The 23,225-nt window shown below is 43.0% G+C and overlaps 1 protein-coding gene across 2 annotated transcripts in view; it reads right to left on the minus strand.

Annotated features, from left to right (window-relative positions):
• LOC110492202 (beta-catenin-like protein 1) overlaps positions 1-22,519 on the minus strand; it is a 40,725-nt gene extending 18,206 nt beyond the window's left edge. For both annotated transcript variants that reach the window (XM_021566300.2, XM_021566299.2), the window contains exons 1-11: positions 22,343-22,519; positions 19,773-19,958; positions 14,140-14,246; positions 10,766-10,905; positions 10,472-10,569; positions 7,671-7,764; positions 6,976-7,067; positions 6,697-6,769; positions 6,181-6,239; positions 4,662-4,810; positions 1,995-2,176 (exon numbers count right to left, since the gene is read on the minus strand). In XM_021566300.2, coding sequence (XP_021421975.2) covers positions 1,995-2,176; positions 4,662-4,810; positions 6,181-6,239; positions 6,697-6,769; positions 6,976-7,067; positions 7,671-7,764; positions 10,472-10,569; positions 10,766-10,905; positions 14,140-14,246; positions 19,773-19,958; positions 22,343-22,372 — 1,210 coding nt within the window. In that variant the 5' untranslated portion in view covers positions 22,373-22,519. The remainder of the gene's footprint in view (positions 1-1,994; positions 2,177-4,661; positions 4,811-6,180; positions 6,240-6,696; positions 6,770-6,975; positions 7,068-7,670; positions 7,765-10,471; positions 10,570-10,765; positions 10,906-14,139; positions 14,247-19,772; positions 19,959-22,342) is intronic.
• Between the last annotated feature and the right edge of the window lie 706 nt (positions 22,520-23,225).

A 23,225-nucleotide genomic window follows, 5' to 3' on the forward strand; every position in this document is an offset into this window, starting at 1 on the left:
CCCTTAAGAGTAGACCACAGGCACCTCTGCAAAGTACAGGCTCCCATCTATACGGTCTGAGGATCCCACTATACCTGACTAGAATAGTCCAGGGGAAGAATTCACTGACATGGCTGGGCTGTACTTCATAAGGTATTTTGATTGTCGACACCCATGTGATGCCTACACTATGGCTCCTATCACTGCTGGGTATCAGCAACAATGAAATGGATTGACCAAGTTTCAAACCAATTCAAAAGAGATTTGTATGCAGGTATGCATGAGTTCCCCATTATCATAATCCCTCATTGACAACACAGGAGACTGAACAGGGCTGTAATACAGCAACTATTCATCCAGCTTGAGTTCAAAGGATTGAGACTACTGGTAGATTAAAACCAGTGTGATATTGTGCACTGATCACAATAATTGTTAACTAGACCGATCACCTGAAACAAAGTGATCTCCTAGAAACACATCTACTACAGCTCCTCTTCTGTCATTTCAGTATGACGTGGAAACGGGAATCCTAGAGACATTAAAGAAACACTCCAAGGCATTAACTCAACATCAAAGGAAAACAAAACAGACTATAAAAGGGCTGTGGTCAAAACTATTGTGCTGCTGGATGTAAATGAGCTGTTTACTTCTGTTCTACCACACGGTGTGCATCATTAGCTTGCTAAATATAGTCTGCCACTGTCTGTACATCTAGAATCTCATTCAATCTATGCACAACATTAGGACATGGAGATGAATACAGATCTAAAAAGGCAGGCTATCGGCTATCTGCAATATTTTCTTATAACATCTTCTCTTGATTATCTTTTGTATAAAAATGTCTGACAATTCGCAGCCATTGGGCCGCAGTATATTTTCAGAGGCGATTTCATGGGGATCAATCTCTCTGTATATGATAGAGAGAGGGGTTTGGAGAGCGCTTTGCCTCTTAATTACTTACACTCATGTGTAGCCGCTGATAATTAATTAATCTATGACTGCATTGTGTTATTCTTCAGAACCAATTTTCGCATCCGTTTTTCAATTACAGCAAAGGAGGATCCACTCTAGGTCTAATTACTGTCACATGCTATATGACAAATCCTATGGTCATGTGGAAATCATATGCCCTCAAAACAATAGCAATTTAATACGCATTCTAAAATGTCACTGCTATTTTATGAAAGAGCCACGACTCAAAATGTTGCAAAAGTGCTAAATAGTGCTTACACTACTATATAATTGGTTGTCACTCAAAATAATATATAAAAACACAAATGTTGTAAGGACACATCTTAGTCAATAAATTATGCTATGCATTAGGAACATGTCTAGGCATACGAAAAGGATTATTATAGTCCAAGGGTACGTTACTAGCAGTAGTCCACTGTTCTATAACCTAGATGTCCTCCTGCCTCAGCATACAATTACTCTAAGCATTAAAAGTGGGACACAGCAGTGTAACCATACTTCATGGCTGGCTGGCTTGGCTGTGACTAGTGGGAGGTTCATCAGTGGGAGCACCAGGGGGATAAGCTTTAGCAGGCCCTGTTATCTCAGGCTATTCTGCAGGTCTCAGGTTAATTCATTCTGTCCCCCAGATGAAGGAGACAGACAAAGGAAGCCAATTTGTTCACCTTGGGTGGGCTGTCAGGACGTATGAAATATAATTAGAGAGAGAGATGTTTTCCTGTTGGTTGACCACCTCATCAAAAGGGGGAGGGGAGGGTGGCTGATAAGCATTTTCTTATTTCACAACGCAAGTGTGGTTTCTGAGAAGAAAATCAAACAAATGAGTCAAAGCTATATTGATAACAAATCGACAGACTAAAAAAACCATGAAACAAACCTGATTCGATCTCCTGCCATGGCAAATTGTGTTTTGGGTACTCAGTGGGACAGTTGTAAGCTTTTGCAGATTTTGCTGAGGAAATATCTACTGTAATGTAACTTCAGACAAACAATAATTTCTTGTTTCCAATGGAAATTTGGAGTTTATAGAGAAATTAGTAAACCTTCATGTTCTTTGTCTACTGTCCCAGCTTTCCTCATCTTTTTAGGGGTCTTCATGAACAGGGGGAAGATGGTCCTCAGGCCCAGGATGTCCACAAACTTGTGGCAGTCATCAGAACCCTCTGGGCCAATCATGCCGTGGTCTAAGACCTTCAGAGCGCTGGTCCGAGACATTTTCTTTTCCCTGGGGAGTGTACAAAAAAAAAATTAACATTTCAGAAGGGCTCAACTATCTCTGGCACAACAGCTAGCTCACAGCATGTTCATGATGGACTTTTGCCAGGCACACATACTTAGTGAGCTAGCAACATGGAGTCCCTCTCCGTTATCTAAATCTATTGGCAGTCCTTTAAAGATAACTCCTCATAACACAACGTTTCTGCAGCTTATGGAGGTAGTCATTTTTTTTTACAAAGTTAAAAGGGTTTTAAGAATGCAGAGGCAATTATAAAGATGCCTTCAACCGTGTTCCTAAGCTCATATTGCAAACCCCTTGATAAAGCCTAACCTCTACAAAAATAGAGAAAAGTATTAAAGCAGAGGTGCAGAACTTATGATTCTGTGAATCTCAAGGGAAGTGAAAAGAGAGTTACACGTTCCTCCCTAGATAACCCATTCGGAAAGCTTTCTCCTGTGGATGATATAAAAGTGAGTTTTGCATTGCTATAATTATACTGAACAAAAATATGAATGCAACATGTAAAGTGTTGGTCCCATGTTTAATGAACTGAAATAAATGATCACAGAAATGTTCCATATGCACAAGCTTTTTTAAATTTTTTAATTTTTTTAACTTCCCTGTTAGTGACCATTTCTCCTTTGCCAAGATACTCCATCCACCTGACAGGTGTGGCATATCAAGAAGATTATTAAACAGCATGATCATTACACAGGTGCACCTTGTGCTGGGGACATAAAACGCCACTGTAAAATGTACAGTTTTGTCACACAATGCCACAGGTGTCTCAAGTTTTGAAGGAGCGAAAATCATGAGGCCCATGTTTATTAAGTTATCTGTGACTAACAGATGCACATCTGTATTCCCAGTCACGTGAAATCCATAAATCCATGTTCCGCTTATACTTTTGTTCAGTATAGATGTCGATGTGTGTGTAAATCCAGCTGTCTGCCAGGCGTCGGCATGATGATTAGAGCTTGGGCATGGAGGGTTTCATAAATGCGTGTAACGTCTATTTATTGCTCTTTAAGGTCAATGTCATGGTGCTCCAGCGCCGTGTCGACTGATTGACTGGACTGGCAGCTGAGCAGAGTCAGAGACGTGTTTTGTGAAAAAAGACACTCAACCCTGTCAATGTACATACAGTGCATTCGGAAAGTATTCAGACCCCTTCACTCATCCCACAGTTTGCTACGTTACAGCCTTATTCTAAAATTGATTAAATACATGTTTTTCCTCATCAATCTACACACAATACCCAATTATGACAAAGCAAAAACAAGTTTAGAAATTGTTGCAAATGTATTCAAAATAAACATAAATACCTTATTTACATAAGTATACAGACCCTTTGCTACGAGACTGGAAATTGAGCTCAGGTACATCCTGTTTCCATTAATCATCCTTGAGATGTTTTTACAACTTGATTGATTCAATTGATTTAACATGATTTGGAAAGGCACACACCTGTCTATATAAGGTCCCACAGATGACTGTGCATGTCAGAGCAAAAACCAAGCCATGAGGTTGAAGGAATTGTCTGTGGAGCTCCGAGACAGGATTGTGTCGAGGCACAGATCAAGATTGAACTCTTTGGCCTGAATGGCAAGTGTCACATCTGGAGGAAACCTGGCACCATCCCTACGGTGAAGCATGGTGGTGGCAACATCATGCTGTGGGGGTGTTTTTCAGTGGCAGGGGCTGGAAGAATAGTCAGGATCGAGTAAAAGATGAACAGAGCAAAGTACAGAGTGATCCTTGATGAAAATCTGCTCCAGAGCGCTCTAGTCTAACAGGACAACGACCCTAAGCACACAGCCAAGACAATGCAGGAGTGGCTTCGGGGCAAGTCTCTAAATGTCATTGAGTGGGCCAGCCAGAGCCCAGACTTGAACCCAGTCGAACATCTCTGGAGAGACCTGAAAATATCTGAGCAGCGACACTCCCCATCCAACCTGACAGAGCTTGTGAACATCTGCAGAGAAGGATGGGAGAAACTCCCCAAATAAAGGTGTGCCAAGCTTGTAGCGTCATACCCAAGAAGACTCATGGCTTTACTTTCAACAAAGTAAAAGGGTCTGAATACGTGTGTAAATGTGATATTGTCATTTAGTTTTAATACATTAGCAATCATTTCTAAAAACCTGGTTTTCGCTTTGTCATTATGTGGTAGTGTGTGTAGATTGATGAGGAAAAACATTTAATTTAAATCAGTTTTAAAATAAGGCTGTAACATAACAAAAATGTGGATAAAGTGAAGAGAACTGAATACTTTCCGAATGCACTGTAAATCCCTACTTAGATATCAGATCACCAGTGACCAGTGTGAATTGAAAGGAGGGTTTAAAAAAGGTCTAGATCCAAGCCAAATACCTCCTTTGAGGAGGTACTTAGATGGTTTGTTTCAACCAACAGCTTAGGACATTCAATTACTGAAATATTAAAAACAGAGCTGTGTGTGTGTGGAGGTGTTCAACATGAAGGACTTTACCTAAGCATGAGGTTCATAAGCTGCAGACCCTCTCCCCTGAGGAAGCGGTCCCGGTTGGCAGCCAGCATCAGACAGGAGCACAGGGCATCAAACAGGTTCTCCATCATCTCCTGCTCCTCTGCCGTGGCTGGGTTGTGCCGCTTGAACACCTGAAGTAGAATGACACCCACAGTTCATCACCAGGGTTGGGTAGGTTACTTTCTAAATGTAATCCGTTAGTTATTAGTTACCTGTCCCTGTCCAACACTTATTAGTAACATAACACTTCAGAGTAATGTAATCTGATTACATAATTTTAGATGACTTCCCCTTAAGAGGCATTAGGAGAAGACAAAAGTTAAAATTACCAATTGAACAACATATATTGTGGGATAAATAGATGTTAAGGGTTTACACAGCTGGCCATAAATGGATGTTGCATTTTACTTCATGGGTTGGTTATGTATTAATCCATTGGTTTCTACAACAGACAATAATAGTAATAATACAATTATGCTCTCTTTACATTACAAACCAAAGTCTGGAAATCTGACAGTCATTCCAATTAATATAATATCCATGATCTTCAAAAACAGGACTTGGAAATAAGGATTTATAATAAGGATTTATTAGCCTACTCTGTTTATGATTTTGTGATTTTTTGGATTGGGCTCATTGTTTCGAGTTGAAAAATAAATGCTGCCCTCATGGAAGTAGTGCTTTGAGCACTACCGAAAAGTCCCTTTTGCATGTGAGAAATTAATGACATATGCTGCATTTGCTATAGGCCTATTGTTTACGCTTTTGTTGGTGACACTGATATCGTGATAATTTGCAGCTGTTTAAGTCAATCAAAAGTGTGTGAGTTTGAACATATGTCCATTAGGCTTATAGAATAATTTTTTGAATCAGCACAAATTTGATTGAGCAACAAAAGCCCCACTCGTGGTCTTCTTAAATTTAACTTGTCTTTGACTATATGGAGCACAAAACCACAGAGGAGTTTAGAAGGGAGGAACTCTGATTTGAATGTCATTGAGAAAACAGAAAGTTGAAAAAAAATAAAAAATCACAAACATCCTTTCTGAATTTGAAAGTAGTCATCTAGTTTTCAAAAGTACAATATCATTGCCCTCGGAACTAAGGACACACTGAAATCCTTGCAACCGGCATCGCCAACAAGGTGGAGAGACTTACAAAGCAAAGCAGAAGATCTGTCTAGCATCAAGTTACATTTCAAAATCTTATTAATTTGCATTAGACAGCATTATACTGGAGACCTTGAATATATCAAATATTATAATACACAGCCAAAAGAATCCTGCACATAAGGCTAATCTAACTGAGGTTGTGTTCAAGTGAGGATGAAGTGGGTATCGCTAGATCACTACTGTAAAGAACACACCGTTCTTATGAGCTGCTGAAACTTCAACAGTGTGACGTAAGGTGTGTGTGAGAGAGACAATGATGAATCAGAGAGAGGAGGAGGAGCAGTAGAAAGTGTGAACAGACAGGTTGGTAAAATCCCTAGGAGTCTTACAGAGAGCTGCTGCAGTAAAACGTCAATCCCATCCAGCTCCCCCAAGAGCTCCCTGGTGCCTGGAGGTAGGTAGGTAGGTGTAGAGAGAGCGTGAGAGAGAGAGAAACTTAAAATATTGTGGACATAAACATTGACAAACATAGTTAGAGCGGGACGGTGGGAGACGGTGAATCGATCGAGGCAGCACAACCAACCCAGGCAGCTAAACTCACTTAGAGGGGGAGACCGAGAAGAAAATTAGATAGGACAGAATATCAATGTGGCCCGGTGCATTATTGTTCTGGACATAGTGCCTGACTGTCATCCAGCAGCACTACGAGGCCTTCTGGACCTAGCCACTCAGAAACTAACAAAAGTATACTTTAACCAGTCATGTTACTCTACAATTTTGGTCCACAGACAGAGTAATCCCACTAACCACCTCTGTGGCAATGTTTATTCGACAATAACACATTCGACTGGAGCAGTTTTCATCACTTTGTACAGCAAGTAGAGGAGAAAGGGCTGTAAATTTACTGTCATTGTTTTGAAGCAAGATAGCCAAGATTTCACTGCAGTACAGCTTGTTAGCGTCGAATGGAATCTTTGCCTGAAAGAGAAAAGGGGGGGGGGGGGGGGGGGGGGGGTGAATGCCAAAATCAGTGACAGCATAAGCAATTGAAAGCCTATATGCTGTACTGTAGGTACAGGTCTAGAACAGACATTTTCAATGAGACATACCCAACCAGCCTGCAAAAACCTCTACTTAAAGCATCAATAAACCATGGATTGTGTCATTTTCAGTCATATCCTCACCTTTATTCTCTTTAGCAACCACTGCATGAGTCCTTGCTGAGCTGCTTCTGTGCACAGGCCAGGCCTGAACTCTGCCATGTTCTCAATGATGGCTGATGGGAGAGAAGAGAGGCGAATGAGGCTTTCAGATTATGACAGCACCTCGCTGAGAAGTATAGAGGTCTCAGATTCCTTTGCTAATACTTGCATTATAAAGCCGTCTGAGACACCTTATATCTCAATCAGCCAGGAGAAGGTCGGCAAAACCCCAGAGAGAGAGAGAAGTAAAGATGGGAGGAGGGGGGGCAGAGAGACGACAGAAGGACAAGGAGAGGGAGCAATATAGGCCTGCTGGAGAAGAGGGAAGCCTTTATCACTAATTCCAGCTGAGCAGACAGCAGACACCATCCTGGAGGACATGAGCCTCTGAGCCCCAACCACGAAGCAGACAAAAGGCTTATTCAAGCCTGGAGAACTGCCTTGATAAGACGCCATCAAAACACTAGGAGCACTGAGCCCAAATGTAATGATTAAATAATCGGAACGTGTTTCTTCTATGTGAATAGAGTGGAGGGCATCCCACTGATTCACAAACCGTTAGGACATGATATGACAAACAGATTTTCAGACTATGGGCTAAAACTGCTCCACGCCAGCATTTACAAACATTTAAATAATCCCCATATTTTGTCCAATCATTCTGCAGTGGGTCTTACCTAATGTGTTGTAGACTCCATCTGCCTCCTCCTTCACCTGCTCATCCAGCCTCTCCATGTTCTGCACCAGAAGGGCCACAACCTGTCCCTCCAGCTACAGTTAGAGAAGAAGACAGGCTGTTTATCACAGCATTATGGAATACTGTGTGGTTGAGTGACAACAATAAAGGCTCAGGCCTAATTTCCGTTGCTAACTTATAAGTCATAAGACCAGAGTGATTTGACCTTTGCCTCCTTGGTCTTTCTAAATGTCAGCCGACATTATGATGGGGTACTCAACCTTTCCCAGAAAACCGCCAATAACTTTGCTGCTGATAAAGTGAGTGCAAAGGGAGGGCTAAGGCTTCCGCATGCTTCATTTGGAAACGAACGAGTGTGCTTGCATACTCCCATAAAAGACCTTAGCTAGAAAGACCAGAAAAGACCAGGCAAGTGTCATGTTTGTCCATCTTGAGATGCCGTAGCCAGTTTACACTTCCTCAAAATAGTCAAAATTATGGCGCTGTGGTCTAGCGCACTGCATCGCAGCGCTAGCTGTGCCACCAGAGACCCAGGCTCTGTCATAGCCGACCGCGACCGGGAGGTCCGTGGGGCGACACACAATTGGCCTAGCGTCATCCGGGTTAAGGAGGGTTTGGCCGGTAGGGATATCCTTGTCTCATCACGCACCAGCAACTCCTGTGGCGAGGCGGGCGCAGTGTGCGCTAACCAAGGTCGCCAGGTGCACAGTGTTTCCTCCGACACATTGGTGTGGCTGGCTTCCGAGTTGGATGCGCTGTGATAAGAAGCAGTGCATCTGAATAGTCTGAATTAATCTAAGACAACTCAAGAAATCTGTCATTAATTTTGCAGTTTTTGCAGAGATCTTAGTCACACAATTTTACATCTAAGATGTTCGGTGCAGTATTTCTTGAGTGAAAAAATATGCATGAAAACGAGTCATCTATCATTGAATGACAAACACTTTATTGAAGGATCCCTACTGTTGACCAATGACCGACGAAGGGGTGTAGACTTCAGCTCTGAACTTTGGCTCGCCTCAAGATTTTTCTTTGGAACGAACAGCCCCCCAAAAAACTTGCCTAAGACCAGAACTAACACAAACGTCACAAAGTGTTGTCATAATATATGCACAAGCTGTTTTGGATGGGAAGCATGCGGACGCCTTAACCAGTTAGAGCTCTAGGGGCGCTATTTCATTTTTGGATAAAAAACGTTCCCGTTTTAAGCGCGATATTTTGTCACGAAAAGATGCTCGACTATGCATATTCTTGACAGTTTTGGAAAGAAAACACTCTGAAGTTTCAGAATCTGCAAAGATTTTGTCTGTAAGTGCCCCAGAACTCATTCTACAGGCGAAACCAAGATGATGCATCACCCAGGAATTAGCAGAATTTCTGAAGCTCTGTTTTCCATTCTCTCCTTATATGGCTGTGATTGCGCAACGAATGAGCCTACACTTTCTGTCGTTCGCCCAAGGTCTTAGCAGCATTGTGACGTATTTGTAGGCATATCATTGGAAGATTGGCCATAAGAGACTACATTTTCCAGAGGTCCGCCCGGTGTCCTTTGTCTAAATTTGTGCGTAATCTTCAGGTGCAGGCATTTTCTCCTGGGATTCAGGAGAGAAACCATGTTTCCAAGAACGATGTATCAATGAAGAGATATGTGAAAAACACCTTGAGGATTGATTCTAAACAACGTCTGCCATGTTTTCAGTCGATATTATGGAGTTAATTTGGAAAAAAGTTTGCGTTTTGAGGACTGAATTTATGGATTTTTTTTGGTAGCCAAATGTGATGTATAAAACGGAGCTATTTCTAATACACAAGGAATCTTTTTGGAAAAACTGAGCATCTGCTATCTAACTGAGAGTATCCTCATTGAAAACATCAGAAGTTCTTCAAAGGTAAATGATTTTATTTGAAGGCTTTTATGTTTTTGTTAATGTTGCGTGCTGGATGCTAACGCTAATGCTAACGCTAAATGCTAACGCGAAATGCTAACTCTAGCTAGCTACTTTTACACAAATGATTGTTTTCCTATGGTTGAGAAGCATATTTTGAAAATCTGAGATGACAGTGTTGTTTACAAAAGGCTAAGCTTGAGAGATGGCATATTTATTTCATTTCATTTGCGATTTTCATAAATAGTTAACGTTGTGTTATGCTAATGAGCTTGCTGATAGATTTACACAATCCTGGATACAGGGGTTTTTTCATAGCTAAACGTGACGCAGAAAACGGAGCGATTTGTCCTAAACAAATAATCTTTCAGGAAAAACTGAACATTTGCTATCTGAGAGTCTCCTCAATGAAAACATCTGAAGTTCTTCAAAGGTAAATGATTTTTTTGAATGCTTTTCTGTTTTTTGTGTAAATGTTGCCAGCTGAATGCTAATGCTAAATGCTACGTTAGCCATCAATACTGTTACACAAATGATTGTTTTGCAATGGTTGAGAAGCATATTTTGAAAATCTGAGATGACAGTGTTGTTAACAAAAGGCTAAGCTTGAGAGCTAGCATATTTATTTCATTTGATTTGCGATTTTCATGAATAGTTAACGTTGCGTTATGGTAATGAGCTTGAGTCTGTATTCACGAACCCGGATCCGGGATGGGGAGATCAGAAAGGTTAAGACCGACCATTTTCACTAAGGCAATGGACATTAGCTGGGATTGAATCTGCTTTTAATCTATTGAGTTTATCATCCGCATCAATATGGTTGTAGCGGGGGTGAGAAATAACACAAAATGGCAGCTAGCCATGACTAGATTGTATACAAACAAAATGGACTCACCAAAGAGTCTATGAGTACTTCCGCGCCCTCCTCACTTTCTTGAAGTGTGTCAATGTCCGTCAGCTCTTGTAACAAATCAACCACTGCAATGGCGATATGTAGGAGAGGCTAAGGATTTTTACAGTGGGTATTAATATGTTAGATTTTTTCTAGGTTCAGTTTTGAATCATTAGTAGCCTTATTCAAGGTAAAATGCATAGAATAGCATTAGTCAATGGTTTAACAAGTGCAGGTAAATTAACTGAATTTAACAGTGAATGATGCCCAGTAAGCCATCTTTGAAGGAAAGGATATCTGTGTTCTCGTGGCTGAGTAAGCCCAGCAGGGAATGGACAGCATTGAGCTCCACCAAGAGGTGGTAGAGATCAGGCATGGTGGCGATGACATGCATCTCCTGGATGATGTCATTCAGATCCAGCTCTGTTTCCATGAATCTGAGCAGAGGCATAATAAAGTATGTCAGAAATGGAAAATAAATCCAGACTTGTTAAATGCAATGTCATGTAATTAAAGACTGGAGCAGATCAATTTTAGGGCTGGCACGATTACCATATAAAACGTGAAACCGACGGTTATGGATGAAGACTGCCATGAAAATAAAATAACAGTCATACCCGTTTTAACAAGAGTCTTCGGTGCCTAGGCAACGCCCCCCTCCCTGAAGTCTAGGTTGAAGATGACTACGGGTGCGTTTGTAAATTCACTCTGAAGTGCGAGTGCGCTCAGAGTGCACTCTGGGGATTCGTATATTCAGAGCGCTGTCAGATTATCTGTGCGCAAATTCAGCTCTTGGATTATTCAGAGTGCACACTGGACGCTCTGGTCTAGGGGAAAAAGTGTGCAAGCATTCTGACCTAAAGGCAGTCAAGCACCCAATTTAACTGGCTAAAGATGGCTAGCTTGCTAGCTACTGCCAGACACAAATGAGAGAACACCTCACTGACTATTTTACTCGCCCTAGTAGAGCTGGTTGGACTGTTACCTAGAGCGTTGGGGATTGTAACTGTGCTGCTAGCAACAATATATTTAAGTTTTTTTGTCTGACGTTTATTGATACCTGTCAAATTCAATGGGTGTTGTGCATTCGTAAATATATCAGTTATTCTGCACTCTGTCACACAAACAAGAGTGCTCTGATATCGGAGTAGATAGCCAAAGCAAATTTACAAACGCACCCAAAGGTTAAGATAAGAGGATTCCAATATCCCACAACTCTTCACCGCAATGAAACCAGCTTTGCTAGTTAGCAACGGCGCTGGTATTTCGCAACGGCACGTCACATAAACCTGTTAATATTCAAAAAGTTTCCACATGGAATCCTAACTTGTTATCTTCAATCTAGCCTACAGCAGCAGCCCATGCAGTCAGGAGTGGAGGAGAAAATGCACCTCTTAAAATAAAATATATACACTGCTCAAAAAAATAAAGGGAACACTAAAATAACACATCCTAGATCTGAATGAATGAAATATTCTTATTAAATACTTTTTTCTTTACATAGTTGAATGTGCTGACAACAAAATCACAACAAAATCACAAAAATTATAAATGGAAATCAAATTTATCAACCCATGGAGTTCTGGATTTGGAGTCACACTCAACATTAAAGTGGAAAACCACACTACAAGCTGATCCAACTTTGATGTAACGTCCTTAAAACAAGTCAAAATGAGGCTCAGTAGTGTGCGTGGCTTCCACGTGCCTGTATGACCTCCCTACAACGCCTGGGCATGCTCCTGATGAGGTGGCGGATGGTCTCCTGAGGGATCTCCTCCCAGACCTGGACTAAAGCATCTGCCAACTCCTGGGCAGTCTGTGGTGCAATGTGGCGTTGGTGGATGATGTGACATGATGTCCCAGATGTGCTCAATTGGATTCAGGTCTGGGGAACGGGCGGGCCAGTCCATAGCATCAATGCCTTCTTCTTGTAGGAACTGCTGACACACTCCAGCCACATGAGGTATAGCATTGTCTTGCATTAGAAGGAACCCAGGGCCAACCGCACCAGCATATGGTCTCACAAGGGATCTGGCAGTCAGGCTACCTCTGGCGAGCACATGGAGGGCTGTGCGGCCCCCTAAAGAAATGCCACCCCACACCATGACTGACCCACCGCCAAACCGGTCATGCTGGAGGATGTTGCAGGCAGCAGAATGTTCTCCACGGCGTCTCCAGACTGTCCCGTCTGTCACATGTGCTCAGTGTGAACCTGCTTTCATCTGTGAAGAACACAGGGCGCCAGTGGCGAATTTGCCAATCTTGGCGTTCTCTGGCAAATGCCAAACGTCCTGCACAGTGTTGGGCTGTAAGCACAACCCCCACCTGTGGACGTCGGGCCCTCATACCACCCTCATGGAGTCTGTTTCTGACCGTTTGAGCAGACACATGCACATTTGTGGCCTGCTGGAGGTCATTTTGCAGGGCTCTGGCAGTGCTCCTCCTGCTCCTCCTTGCACAAATGCGGAGGTAGCGGTCCTGCTGCTGGGTTGTTGCCCTCCTACGGCCTCCTCCACATCTCCTGATGACTGGCCTGTCTCCTGGTAGCGCCTCCATGCTCTGGACACTACGCTGTCAGACACAGCAAACCTTCTTGCCACATCTCGCATTGATGTGCCATCCTGGATGAGCTGCACTACCTGAGCCACTTGTGTGGGTTGTAGACTCCGTCTCATGCTACCACTAGAGTGAAAGCACCGCCAGCATTCAAAGGTGACCAAAACATCAGCAAGGAAGCATAGGAACTGAGAAGTGGTCTGTGGTCCCCACCTGCAGAACCACTCCTTTATTGGGGGTGTCTTGCTAAATGCCTATAATTTCCACCTGTTGTCTATTCCATTTGCACAACATCCTCCATGCTTCACGGTGGGAACCACACATGCAGAGATCATCCGTTCACCTACTCTGCGTTTTACAAAGAAATGGCAGTTGAAACCCCAAAATAAAATAGAAAATTTGGAGTCAGACAAAAGGACAGATTTCCACCTGTCTAATATCCATTGCTCGTGTTTCATAGCCCAAGCAAGTCTCTTCTTATTGGTGTCATTTAGTAGTGGTTTCTTTGCAGAAATTCGACCATGAAGGCCTGATTCACACAGTCTCCTCTGAACAGTTGATGTTGAGATGTGTCTGTTACTTGAACTCTGTGAAACATTTATTTGGGCTGCAATCTGAGGTGCAGTTAACTCTGAAGAACTTGTCATCTGCAGTAGAGGTAACTCTGGGTGTTCCTTTCCTGTGGCGGTCCTAATGAGAGCCAGTTTCATCATAGCGCTTGATGGTTTTTGCAACTGCCCATGAAGAAACTTTCAAAGTTCTTAATTTTCTTGATTAACTAAGTCATTTCTCTTTGCTTATTTGAGCTGTTCTTGCCATAATATGGACTTGTTATTTGACCAAATAGGGCTTTCTTCTTCCTACCTTGTCACAACACTACTGATTGGCTCAAACACATTAAGGAAAGAAAATCTAATTTACTTTTAACAAGGCACACCTGTTAATTGAAATGCATTCCAGGTGACTACCTCATGAAGCTGGTTGAGAGAATGCCAAGAGTGTGCAAAGCTATCATCAAGGCAAAGGGTGACTACTTTGAAGAACCTCAAATATAAAGTCATCCAAAGTTCCATGACCGTCACAGCCTTACGTATAAATGTCCCTCATTAACTCACCTCCCCGGGGTGTCTGGGAACTTTATCCTCAGCTCTTGGTTTTTGTAAGATCTTTTTTCAAAGGTCAGGATCATTTTCTTCACCGAACTCTCATCCACTGGTTCACCCTGAAAACAGAGTGCCCTTTTGTGAAAAGTGTAACCAAGACAACAAAAAAGTATTTTAGGAACAAGATCAGCACATTTAACGGCGCATGAGAGAAGACGGCTGATGTTTTAAGTGCTCCTAATCAACTGATTTTCTGTTCGTTTGTTTGCGTTGTTTGTAACTTATTGTTTTTACTTATTTTGTACATAATGTTGCTGCTACCGTCTCTTACGACCGAAAATACATTCTGGACATCAGAACAACGATTACTCATTGCCTGCATCCGTAATGGGTCTGCGACCAAACGACCACCCCTCATCACTGTCAAACACTCCCTAAAACACTTCTGCGAGCAGGCCTTTCTAATTGACCTGGCCGGGGTATCCTGGAATGACATTGACCTCATCCCGTCAGTCGATGATGCCTGGCTATTCTTTAAAAGTGCCTTCCTCACCATCTTAAATAAGCATGCCCCATTCAAAAAAATGTAGCACTAGGAATATATATAGTCCCTGGTTCACTCCAGACCTGTCTGCCCTTGACCAGCACAAAGACATCCTGTGGCATTCTGCATTAGCATCGAATAGCCCCCGTGATATGCAACTTTTCAGGGAAGTTAGGAACAAATATACACAGGCAGTTAGGAAAGCTAAGGCTAGCTTTTTTAAACAGAAATTTGCATCCTGTAGTACAAACTCAAAAATGTTCTGGGACACTGTAAAGTCCATGGAGAATAAGAGCACCTCCTCCCAGCTGCCCACTGCACTGAGGCTAGGAAACACTGTCACCACGGCTGGCCATGCTTTCCACCTGGCTACCCCTACCCCGGTCAACTGCCCGGCACTCTCCATAGCAACCCGCCAAATCCCCCACCATTTCTCCTTTACCCAAATCCAGATAGCTGATGTTCTGAAAGAGCTGCAAAATCTGGACCCCAACAAATCAGCCGGGCTAGACAATCTGGACCCTCTCTAAAATGATCTGCCGAAATTGTTGCAGCCCCTATTACTAGCCTGTTCAACCTCTCTTTCGTATCGTCTGAGATTCCCAAAGATTGGAAAGCTGCCGCGGTCATCCCCTTCTTCAAAGGGGGAGACACTCTAGACCCAAACTGCTATAGACCTATATCTATCCTACTCTGTCTTTCGAAGGTCTTCGAAAGCCAAGTTAACAAACAGATAACAAACCATTTTGAATCCAACCGTACCTTCTCCGCTATGCAATCTGGTTTCAAGGTCCTAAACGACATCATAACCACCAACGATAAGAGACATTACTGTGCAGCAGTATTCATCGACCTGGCCAAGGCCTTCGACTCTGTCAATCACCACATTCTTATCGGCAGACTCGACAGCCTTGGTTTCTCAAATGATTGTCTCGCATGGTTTACCAACTACTTCTCTGAAAGAGTTCAGTGTGTCAAATCGGAGGGCCTGTTGTCCGGACCTCTGGCAGTCTCTATGGGGGTGCCACAGGGTTCAATCCTCGGGCCAACTCTCTTCTCTGTATACATCAATGATGTTGCTCTTGATGCTGGTGAGTCTCTGGTACACTGGTGATTCTCTGGTACACCTCTACGCAGACGACACCATTCTGTATACTTCTGGTGCCTCTTTGGACACTGTTAACTAACCTCCAGACGAGCTTCAATGCCATACAGCTCTCCAACTCTCCTGCTCTTAAACGCAAGTAAAACTAAATGCATGCTATTCAACCGATCACTGCCCGCACCTAATCGCCTGTCCAGCATCACGACTCTGGACGGCTCGGACTTAGAATACGTGGACAACTACAAATACCTAGGTGTCTGGTTAGACTGTAAACTCTCCTTCGACTCACATTAAGCATCTCCAATCCAAAATTAAATCTAGAATAGTCTTCCTATATCGCAACAAAGCATCCTTCACTCATGCTGCCAAACATACCCTCGTAAAACGGACCATCCTACCGATCCTCGACTTCGGTGATGTCATCTATATAATAGCCTCCAACACTCTAATCAACAAACTGGATGCAGTCTATCACAGTGCCATCCATGTTGTCACCAAAGCCCCATACACTACCCACCATTGCGACCGGTACGCTCTCGTTGGTTGGCCCTTGCTTCATACTCGTCGCCAAACCCACTGGCTACAGGTTATCTACAAGTCTCTGCTAGGTAAAGCCCCGCCTTATCTCAGCTCACTGGTCACCATAGCAGCACCCACTTGTAGCACGCGTTCCAGCAGGTATATCTCACTGGTCACCCCCAAAGCCAATTCCTCCTTTGGTCATCTTTTCTTCCAGTTCTCTGCTGCCAATGACTGGAACGAACTGCAAAAATCTCTGAAGCTGGAGACTCATATCTCCCTCACTTGCTTTAAGCACCAGCTCACAGATCACTGCACCTGTACGTAGCCCATCTGTAAACAACCCATCTATCTACCTACCTCATCCCCATACAGTATTTATCTTGCTCCTTATACCCCCAGATACCTCAGTATCTCAACTTGCACATTCATCTTCTGCACATCTACCATTCCAGTGTTTAATTGCTATATTGTAATTACTTCGCCACCATGGCCTATTTATTGCCTTAACTCTCTTATCTTACCTCATTTGCACTCACTGTATATAGACGTTTTGTTTTCTTTTGTTCTACTGTATTATTTATTTAAAATTTAATTGTATTATTTAAATACTGCTTTACCGGTAACAAGCCCAAATCCCCGTCATTTGCGTGAAGAGAAGACGGAGAAAAAGAGGGTGGGGGCCTGACTTCTGAGAATTTGTAGGCGATCGAATAAACCCCCACTGCCTTCCGTTCTCCTAGCTAATGTGCAATCATTGGAAAATAAAATCGACAACCTACGAGGAAGATTAAACTAACAATGGGACATTAAAAAACAATATCTTACGCGTCAGAGTCGAGTCGTGGCTGAACGACGACATCATCAACATACTGCTTATACGCTCTATCGGCAGGATAGAACAGTGGTGTCTGGTAAGACAAGGGGTGGCGTACCATGTAAATGTGTAAACAACAGCTGGTGCACAATATCTAAGGAAGTCTCGAGGTTTTGCTCGCCTGAGGTAGAGTATCTCATGATAAGCTGTAGACACCATCTGTATTTTTTTGTAACTGTCTATTTACCAGCACAGACGGCTGCTGGCACTAAGACCACACTCAATGAGCTGTATTCCGCCATAAGCAAACATGAAAACTCTCATCCAGAGGAGGCGCTCCTAGTGGCCGGGGACTTAATGCAGGGAAACTTAAATCCGTTTTATCAAATTTCTATCAGCATGTTAAATGTGAAACCAGAGGGGAAAAAAAACTCTAGACCACCTTTACTCATCATACAGAGACGCGTACAAAGCTCTCCCTCGCCCTCCATTTGGCAAATCTGACCATAATTCTATCCTCCCGATTCCTGCTTACAAGCAAAAATGAAAGCAGGAAGCACCAGTGACTTGATCAATAAAAGTGTTCAGATGAAGCAGATGGTAAGCTACACGACCGTTTTGCTAGCACAGACTGGAATATGTTCCAGGATTATTCTAATGGCATTGAGGAGTACACCATATCACCATATCATTGGCTTCATCAATAAGTGCATCGATGACGTCATCTCCACAGTGACTCTACGTACATACCCAACCAGAAGCCATGGATTACAGGCAACTTCCACACTGAGCTAAAAGCTAGAGCTGCCGCTTTCATGGTGCGGGACTCTAACCCGGAAGCTTATAAGAAATCCCACTATGCCCTCCAAGGAACCATCAAACAGGCAAAGCGTCAATACAGGATCAAGATCAAATCGTACTACACAGACTCTGACGCTCGTCAGATGTGGCAGGGCTTGCAAGCCATTACAGACTACAAAGGGAAGCACAGGCGAGAGCAGCCCAGTGACACGTGCATACCAGACGGGCTAAACTACTTCTACGCTCTCTTCAAGGTAAATTACACTGAAACATGCATGAGAGCATCAGCTGATCCAGAAGACTGTGATCACGCTCTCCGAAGCCGATGTGAGTAAGACCTTTAAACAGGCTCAACATTCACAAGGCTACAGGGCCAGACGGATTTCCAGGACATGTACTGCAAGCATGCGCTGACCAACTAGCAAGTGTCTTCACTGACATTTTCAACTTCTCCCTGTCCGAGTCTGTACCAACATGTTTTAAGCAGACTACCATAGTCCCTGTGCCCAAGAATACTAAGGTAACCTGCCTAAACGACTACCGACCAGTAGCACTCACGTCTGTAGCCAATTTGCAAATGCCCTATGTGAGAATGCCATTCATTGACTACAGCTCAGCGTTCAACACTCAGCGTTCAACACCAAATCTCATCAATAAGCTAAGGACCCGGGGACTAAACACCTCCCTCAGCAACTGGATCCTGGACTTCCTGACGCGCCGCCACCCCCCCCCCCAGGTGGTAAGGGTAGGTAACAACACATCCGCCACGCTGATCCTCAACACTGGGGGCCCTTCAGGGGTGTGTGCTTAGTCCCGTCCTGTACTCCCTGTTCACTCGGCACGGCCAGGCACAACTTCAACACCATCATTAAGTTTGCCGATGACAACAGAGCTCGGCCTGATCACCGACAGGTCTGGCCGTGTGGTGCCAGGATAACAACCTCTCCCTCAACGTGATCAAGATTAAGGAGATGATTGTGGACTACAGGAAAAGGAAGACCGAGCACACCCCCATTCTCATCGACAGGTCTGCAGTGGAGCAGGTTGAGAGCTTCAAGTTCCTTGGTGTCCACATCACCAACAAACTAACATGGTCCAAGCACACCAAGACAGTCGTGAAGAGGACACAACAAAACGTATTCCCCCTCAGGAGACTGAAAAGATTTGGCATGAATCCTCAGATCCTCATAAGGTTATATAGCTGCAACATCGAGAGCATTCTGACTGGTTGCATCACTGCTTGGTATGGCAACGCTCGGCCTACAATCGCAAGGCACTACAGAGGGTAGTGCGTACAGCCCAGTACATCACTGTGGCCAAGCTTCCTGCCATCCAGGACCTCTATACCAAGCGGTGTCAGAGGAAGGCCCTAAAAATGATCCATCCACCCTAGTCGTAGACTATCATAGACTGTTCTTTCTGCTACAGCACGGCAAGCGGTACCGGAGCGCCAAGTCTAGGTCCAAGAGGCTTCTACCCCCAAGTCATAAGACTCCTGAACATCTAATCAAGTGGCTACCCAGACTATTTGCATTGCTGCCCCCTCTTTTACACCATTGTTACTCTGTTATTATCGATGCATAGTCGCTTTAATAACTCTACCTACATGTACATATTACCTCAATTACCTCCACTTACTGGTGCCCCTGCACATTGACTCATTACCGGTACCCCCTGTATATTGTCTTGCCATTGTTATTTTACTGCTGCTATTTAATTACTTGTTCCTCTTATTTCTTATTCTTATTTTTTAAACTGCATTGTTGGTTAAGGGCTTGTAAGTAAGCATTTCACCTGTTGTATTCGGTGCATATGACAATTTGATTTGATTGATTTTATGTCAGTAAAACTTTGCCCACCTCTTGGTCGTCTGCGTCCTCATCATCATCCATGAGTTTCTCCAGTATCCTCTTCCTGTCACCACTCGGGTCCTCACCGTCATCTCTCTCCAGGCGTCTGGCCAGGTCTCTGCCAACCTTCTTGCTTCTGGGGTCTACACCATCATCATCATCATCATCCCGCAGACGCTTTGCCCCCCTGTCAGGCTACAATGAAGATCACACCATCAACACCATGTTGAGCAGGTACATCAAAACAGAACTGCGAATGCAGTAAACCAAGGTAAATTGCTAGCTAGCATTACATTTATCTTATAAAAAAACAATCAATCATAATCACTAGTTAACTACACATGGTTGATGATATTACTAGATATTATCTAGCGTGTCCTGCGTTGCATATAATCTGACTAAGCATACAAGTATCTGACTGACCGGTGGTAGGCAGAAGCAGGCGCGTAAACATACATTCAAACAGCACTTTCATGCGTTTTGCCAGCAACTCTTCGTTGTGCGTCAAGCATTGCGCTGTTTATGACTTCAAGCCTATCAACTCCCGAGATGAGGCTCGTGTAACCGAAGTGAAATGGCTAGCTAGTTAGCTCGCGCCAATTGTAATTTTGTTGCTGGTTCGAGCCCAGGGAGGAGTGAAGAGAGGGACGGAAGCTATACTGTTACACTGGCAATACTAAAGTGCCTATAAGAACATCCAATATTCAAAGGTTAATGAAATAGAAATGGTATAGAGGGACATAGTCCTATAATAACTACAACCTAAAACTTCTTACCTGGGAATATTGAAGACTCATGTTAAAAGGAACCACCAGCTTTCATATGTTCTCATGTTCTGAGCAAGGAACTGAAACGTTAGCTTTCTTACATGGCACATATTGCACTTTTACTTTCTTCTCCAACACTTTGTTTTTGCATTATTTAAACATGTTTCATTATTTACTTGAGGCTAAATTGATTTTATTGATGTATTATATTAAGTTTAAATAAGTGTTCATTCAGTATTGTTGTAATTGTCATTATTACAAATAAAAATAAAATAATAAAAAAAAATTTAAAAAAATTTAAATCGGTATCGGCTTTTATGGTCCTCCAATAACCGGTATCGGCGTTGAAAAATCATAATCGGTCGACCTCTATTCTAAAGCATGTAAAAATCTTCTGTCCTCGGTTGCAACACTCACTACCGAGTTCCAAACTGCCCCTGGAAGCAACGTCAGCACAAGAACTGTATGTCGGGAGCGTCACGAAATGGGTTTCCGTGGCCGATTTGCTGCACACAAGCTTAAGATCACCACGTGCAATGCCAAGCGTCAGCAGGAGTGGTTTAAAGCTCACCACCAATGGAAACAAGTTTTCTGGAGTGATGAATCGCGCTTCACCATCTGGCAGTCCGACGGAGGAATCTGGGTTTGGCGGATGCCAGAAAAACGCTACAGTGCCTTGCAAAAGGATTCACCCCCTTGGCGGTTTTTCTATTTTGTTGCACTACAACCTGTAATTTAAATAGATTTTTATTTGGATTTAATGTAATGGACAGATACAAAATAGTCCAAATAGAAATTTTTAAAAATGCCAAGGTGGGGTGAATACTTTCGCAAGCCACTGTACCTGCCCTAATGCATAGTGCAAACTGTAAAGTTTGGTGGAGGAGGAATATTGATCTGGGGCTGCTTGTTCATAATTTAGGCCCCTTAGTTCCAGTGAAGGGAAATCTTAACTTGAAGGCACGCAATGACATTCTAGACGAATCTGTGCTTACAACTTTGTGGCAACAGTTTGGGGAATTCCCTTTCCTGTTTCAGCATGACAATGCCCCCGTGCACAAATCGAGGTACATGCAGAAATGGTTTGTTGAGATCAGTGTGGAAGAACTTGACTGGCATGCGCAGAGCCCCGACCTCAACCCTATACAACACCTTTGGGATGAATTGGAAAGCCGACTGCAAGCCAGGCCTAAACGCCCAACATGAGTGTTCGACCTCACTAATGCTCTTGTGGCTGAATGGAAGCAAGTCCATGCAGCAATGTTCCAACATCTAGTGGAAAGCCTTCCCAGAAGAGTGGAGGCTGTTATAGCAGGAAAGGGGTGACCAACTCCATATTAATGCCCATTATTTTGAAATGGGATGTTCGCAGGTGTCCACATACGTTTGGTCATGTAGTGTGCTCAAGAAATTACATTGCACGAAAGCAACTTTACTTTAGCTAACAAGGCTGAGCCACAGATAGAAAAAAGAGCAAATATCTTCAGCTGAGCTAAGTTAGGCAAGCGTTTGTATCACAAGATAGCTAGCTTAGCTAGCTACTGTAGTTAGTTAGCTACAGTAACTTGTTAACTGTATGTGCTAACGTTTTTTAGGCTAACTTGACATTAGATAGCCAACTCCTTAAATTTGTCACAACGTTAACTAGCTAAGCGAACTTGGTTTATTCGCTAAATACCAATCATTTTAGCCAGTAACGTTACTATAGGGCTAGAGTCAAAGACGCTGTTTACAGCACCCTTATTTTGCTAACTAACGTTACCGGTAAGTTAGCTAGCTAGGATATGAGGATATGTCTAACCAGCTAATTACCTGATAATTCAGTAGCTCGCCTACGTCCATGACGAAGTGTTAAGTTTCGGGCAAACGTTACAATTACCAACAATGAATAGTGGCTATGTCAGCCTCGCAATGTCCCGCTACAAACTTAAAACAGCAAATGTTACCGTAAAGCACTTCGTTGTCGTGATATTCTGAAGAGGAGGCTTGCTTTGAGGAACTGTGATGGGGACTTGACATTCCAAGGGCCTTAGCTGTAGGTCCCCATAAATTAAGAGCCAACACGTTTTCCTGTTTACTTTACAAGTTAAGTTAAGATACTATAGAGTGACATTGAATTTACATTTATTGTTATACGATAATTATGCAGGTGGTAACTTTTACAGGATTTCTTTATTTTATTTTCAGGATTTGCAGCATTGTAATTGCATAATCATAATACTATTATTGATTAAAAAATAATTACAGAGCAACTATGGCATGATGCAACACACGCACACACACAGTCACACACAAATACACTCTATACAGCCTTGTAGGTCCTCTAACAGAGTGTCTGTAAAATAAAAATAAAAGAGAAATAAAGATTCAGCGCAAGGCTGCATGTGAGACAAGCAGAAAACCACCTTTTCAATCTGCATCATTTGGGATTTATGAGTGTTGTCTGGCAGGGGCCTCCATGTTGTCACCCTTCACTGTGACCAGCGATCTGTGACAGTAGTGCAATAGCAACAATATCCAAACAGGAGGCCATTGTAAACCAGTCAAGCTTGCGATGCTAGCAACACAAGGGAAAAGAGAGGAGACGGGCAGTAAAATTCTAAGTTAGAAAACACAAGCACTTTGGCAAGGCAAAATACTCACACTTCATGACGCTGTTACAATTGATGGAAAATATGGTTGTTCTTACCAATCC

The sequence above is a fragment of the Oncorhynchus mykiss genome, chromosome 16, assembly GCF_013265735.2.
Source record: "Oncorhynchus mykiss isolate Arlee chromosome 16, USDA_OmykA_1.1, whole genome shotgun sequence".
NCBI lineage: Eukaryota > Metazoa > Chordata > Actinopteri > Salmoniformes > Salmonidae > Oncorhynchus > Oncorhynchus mykiss.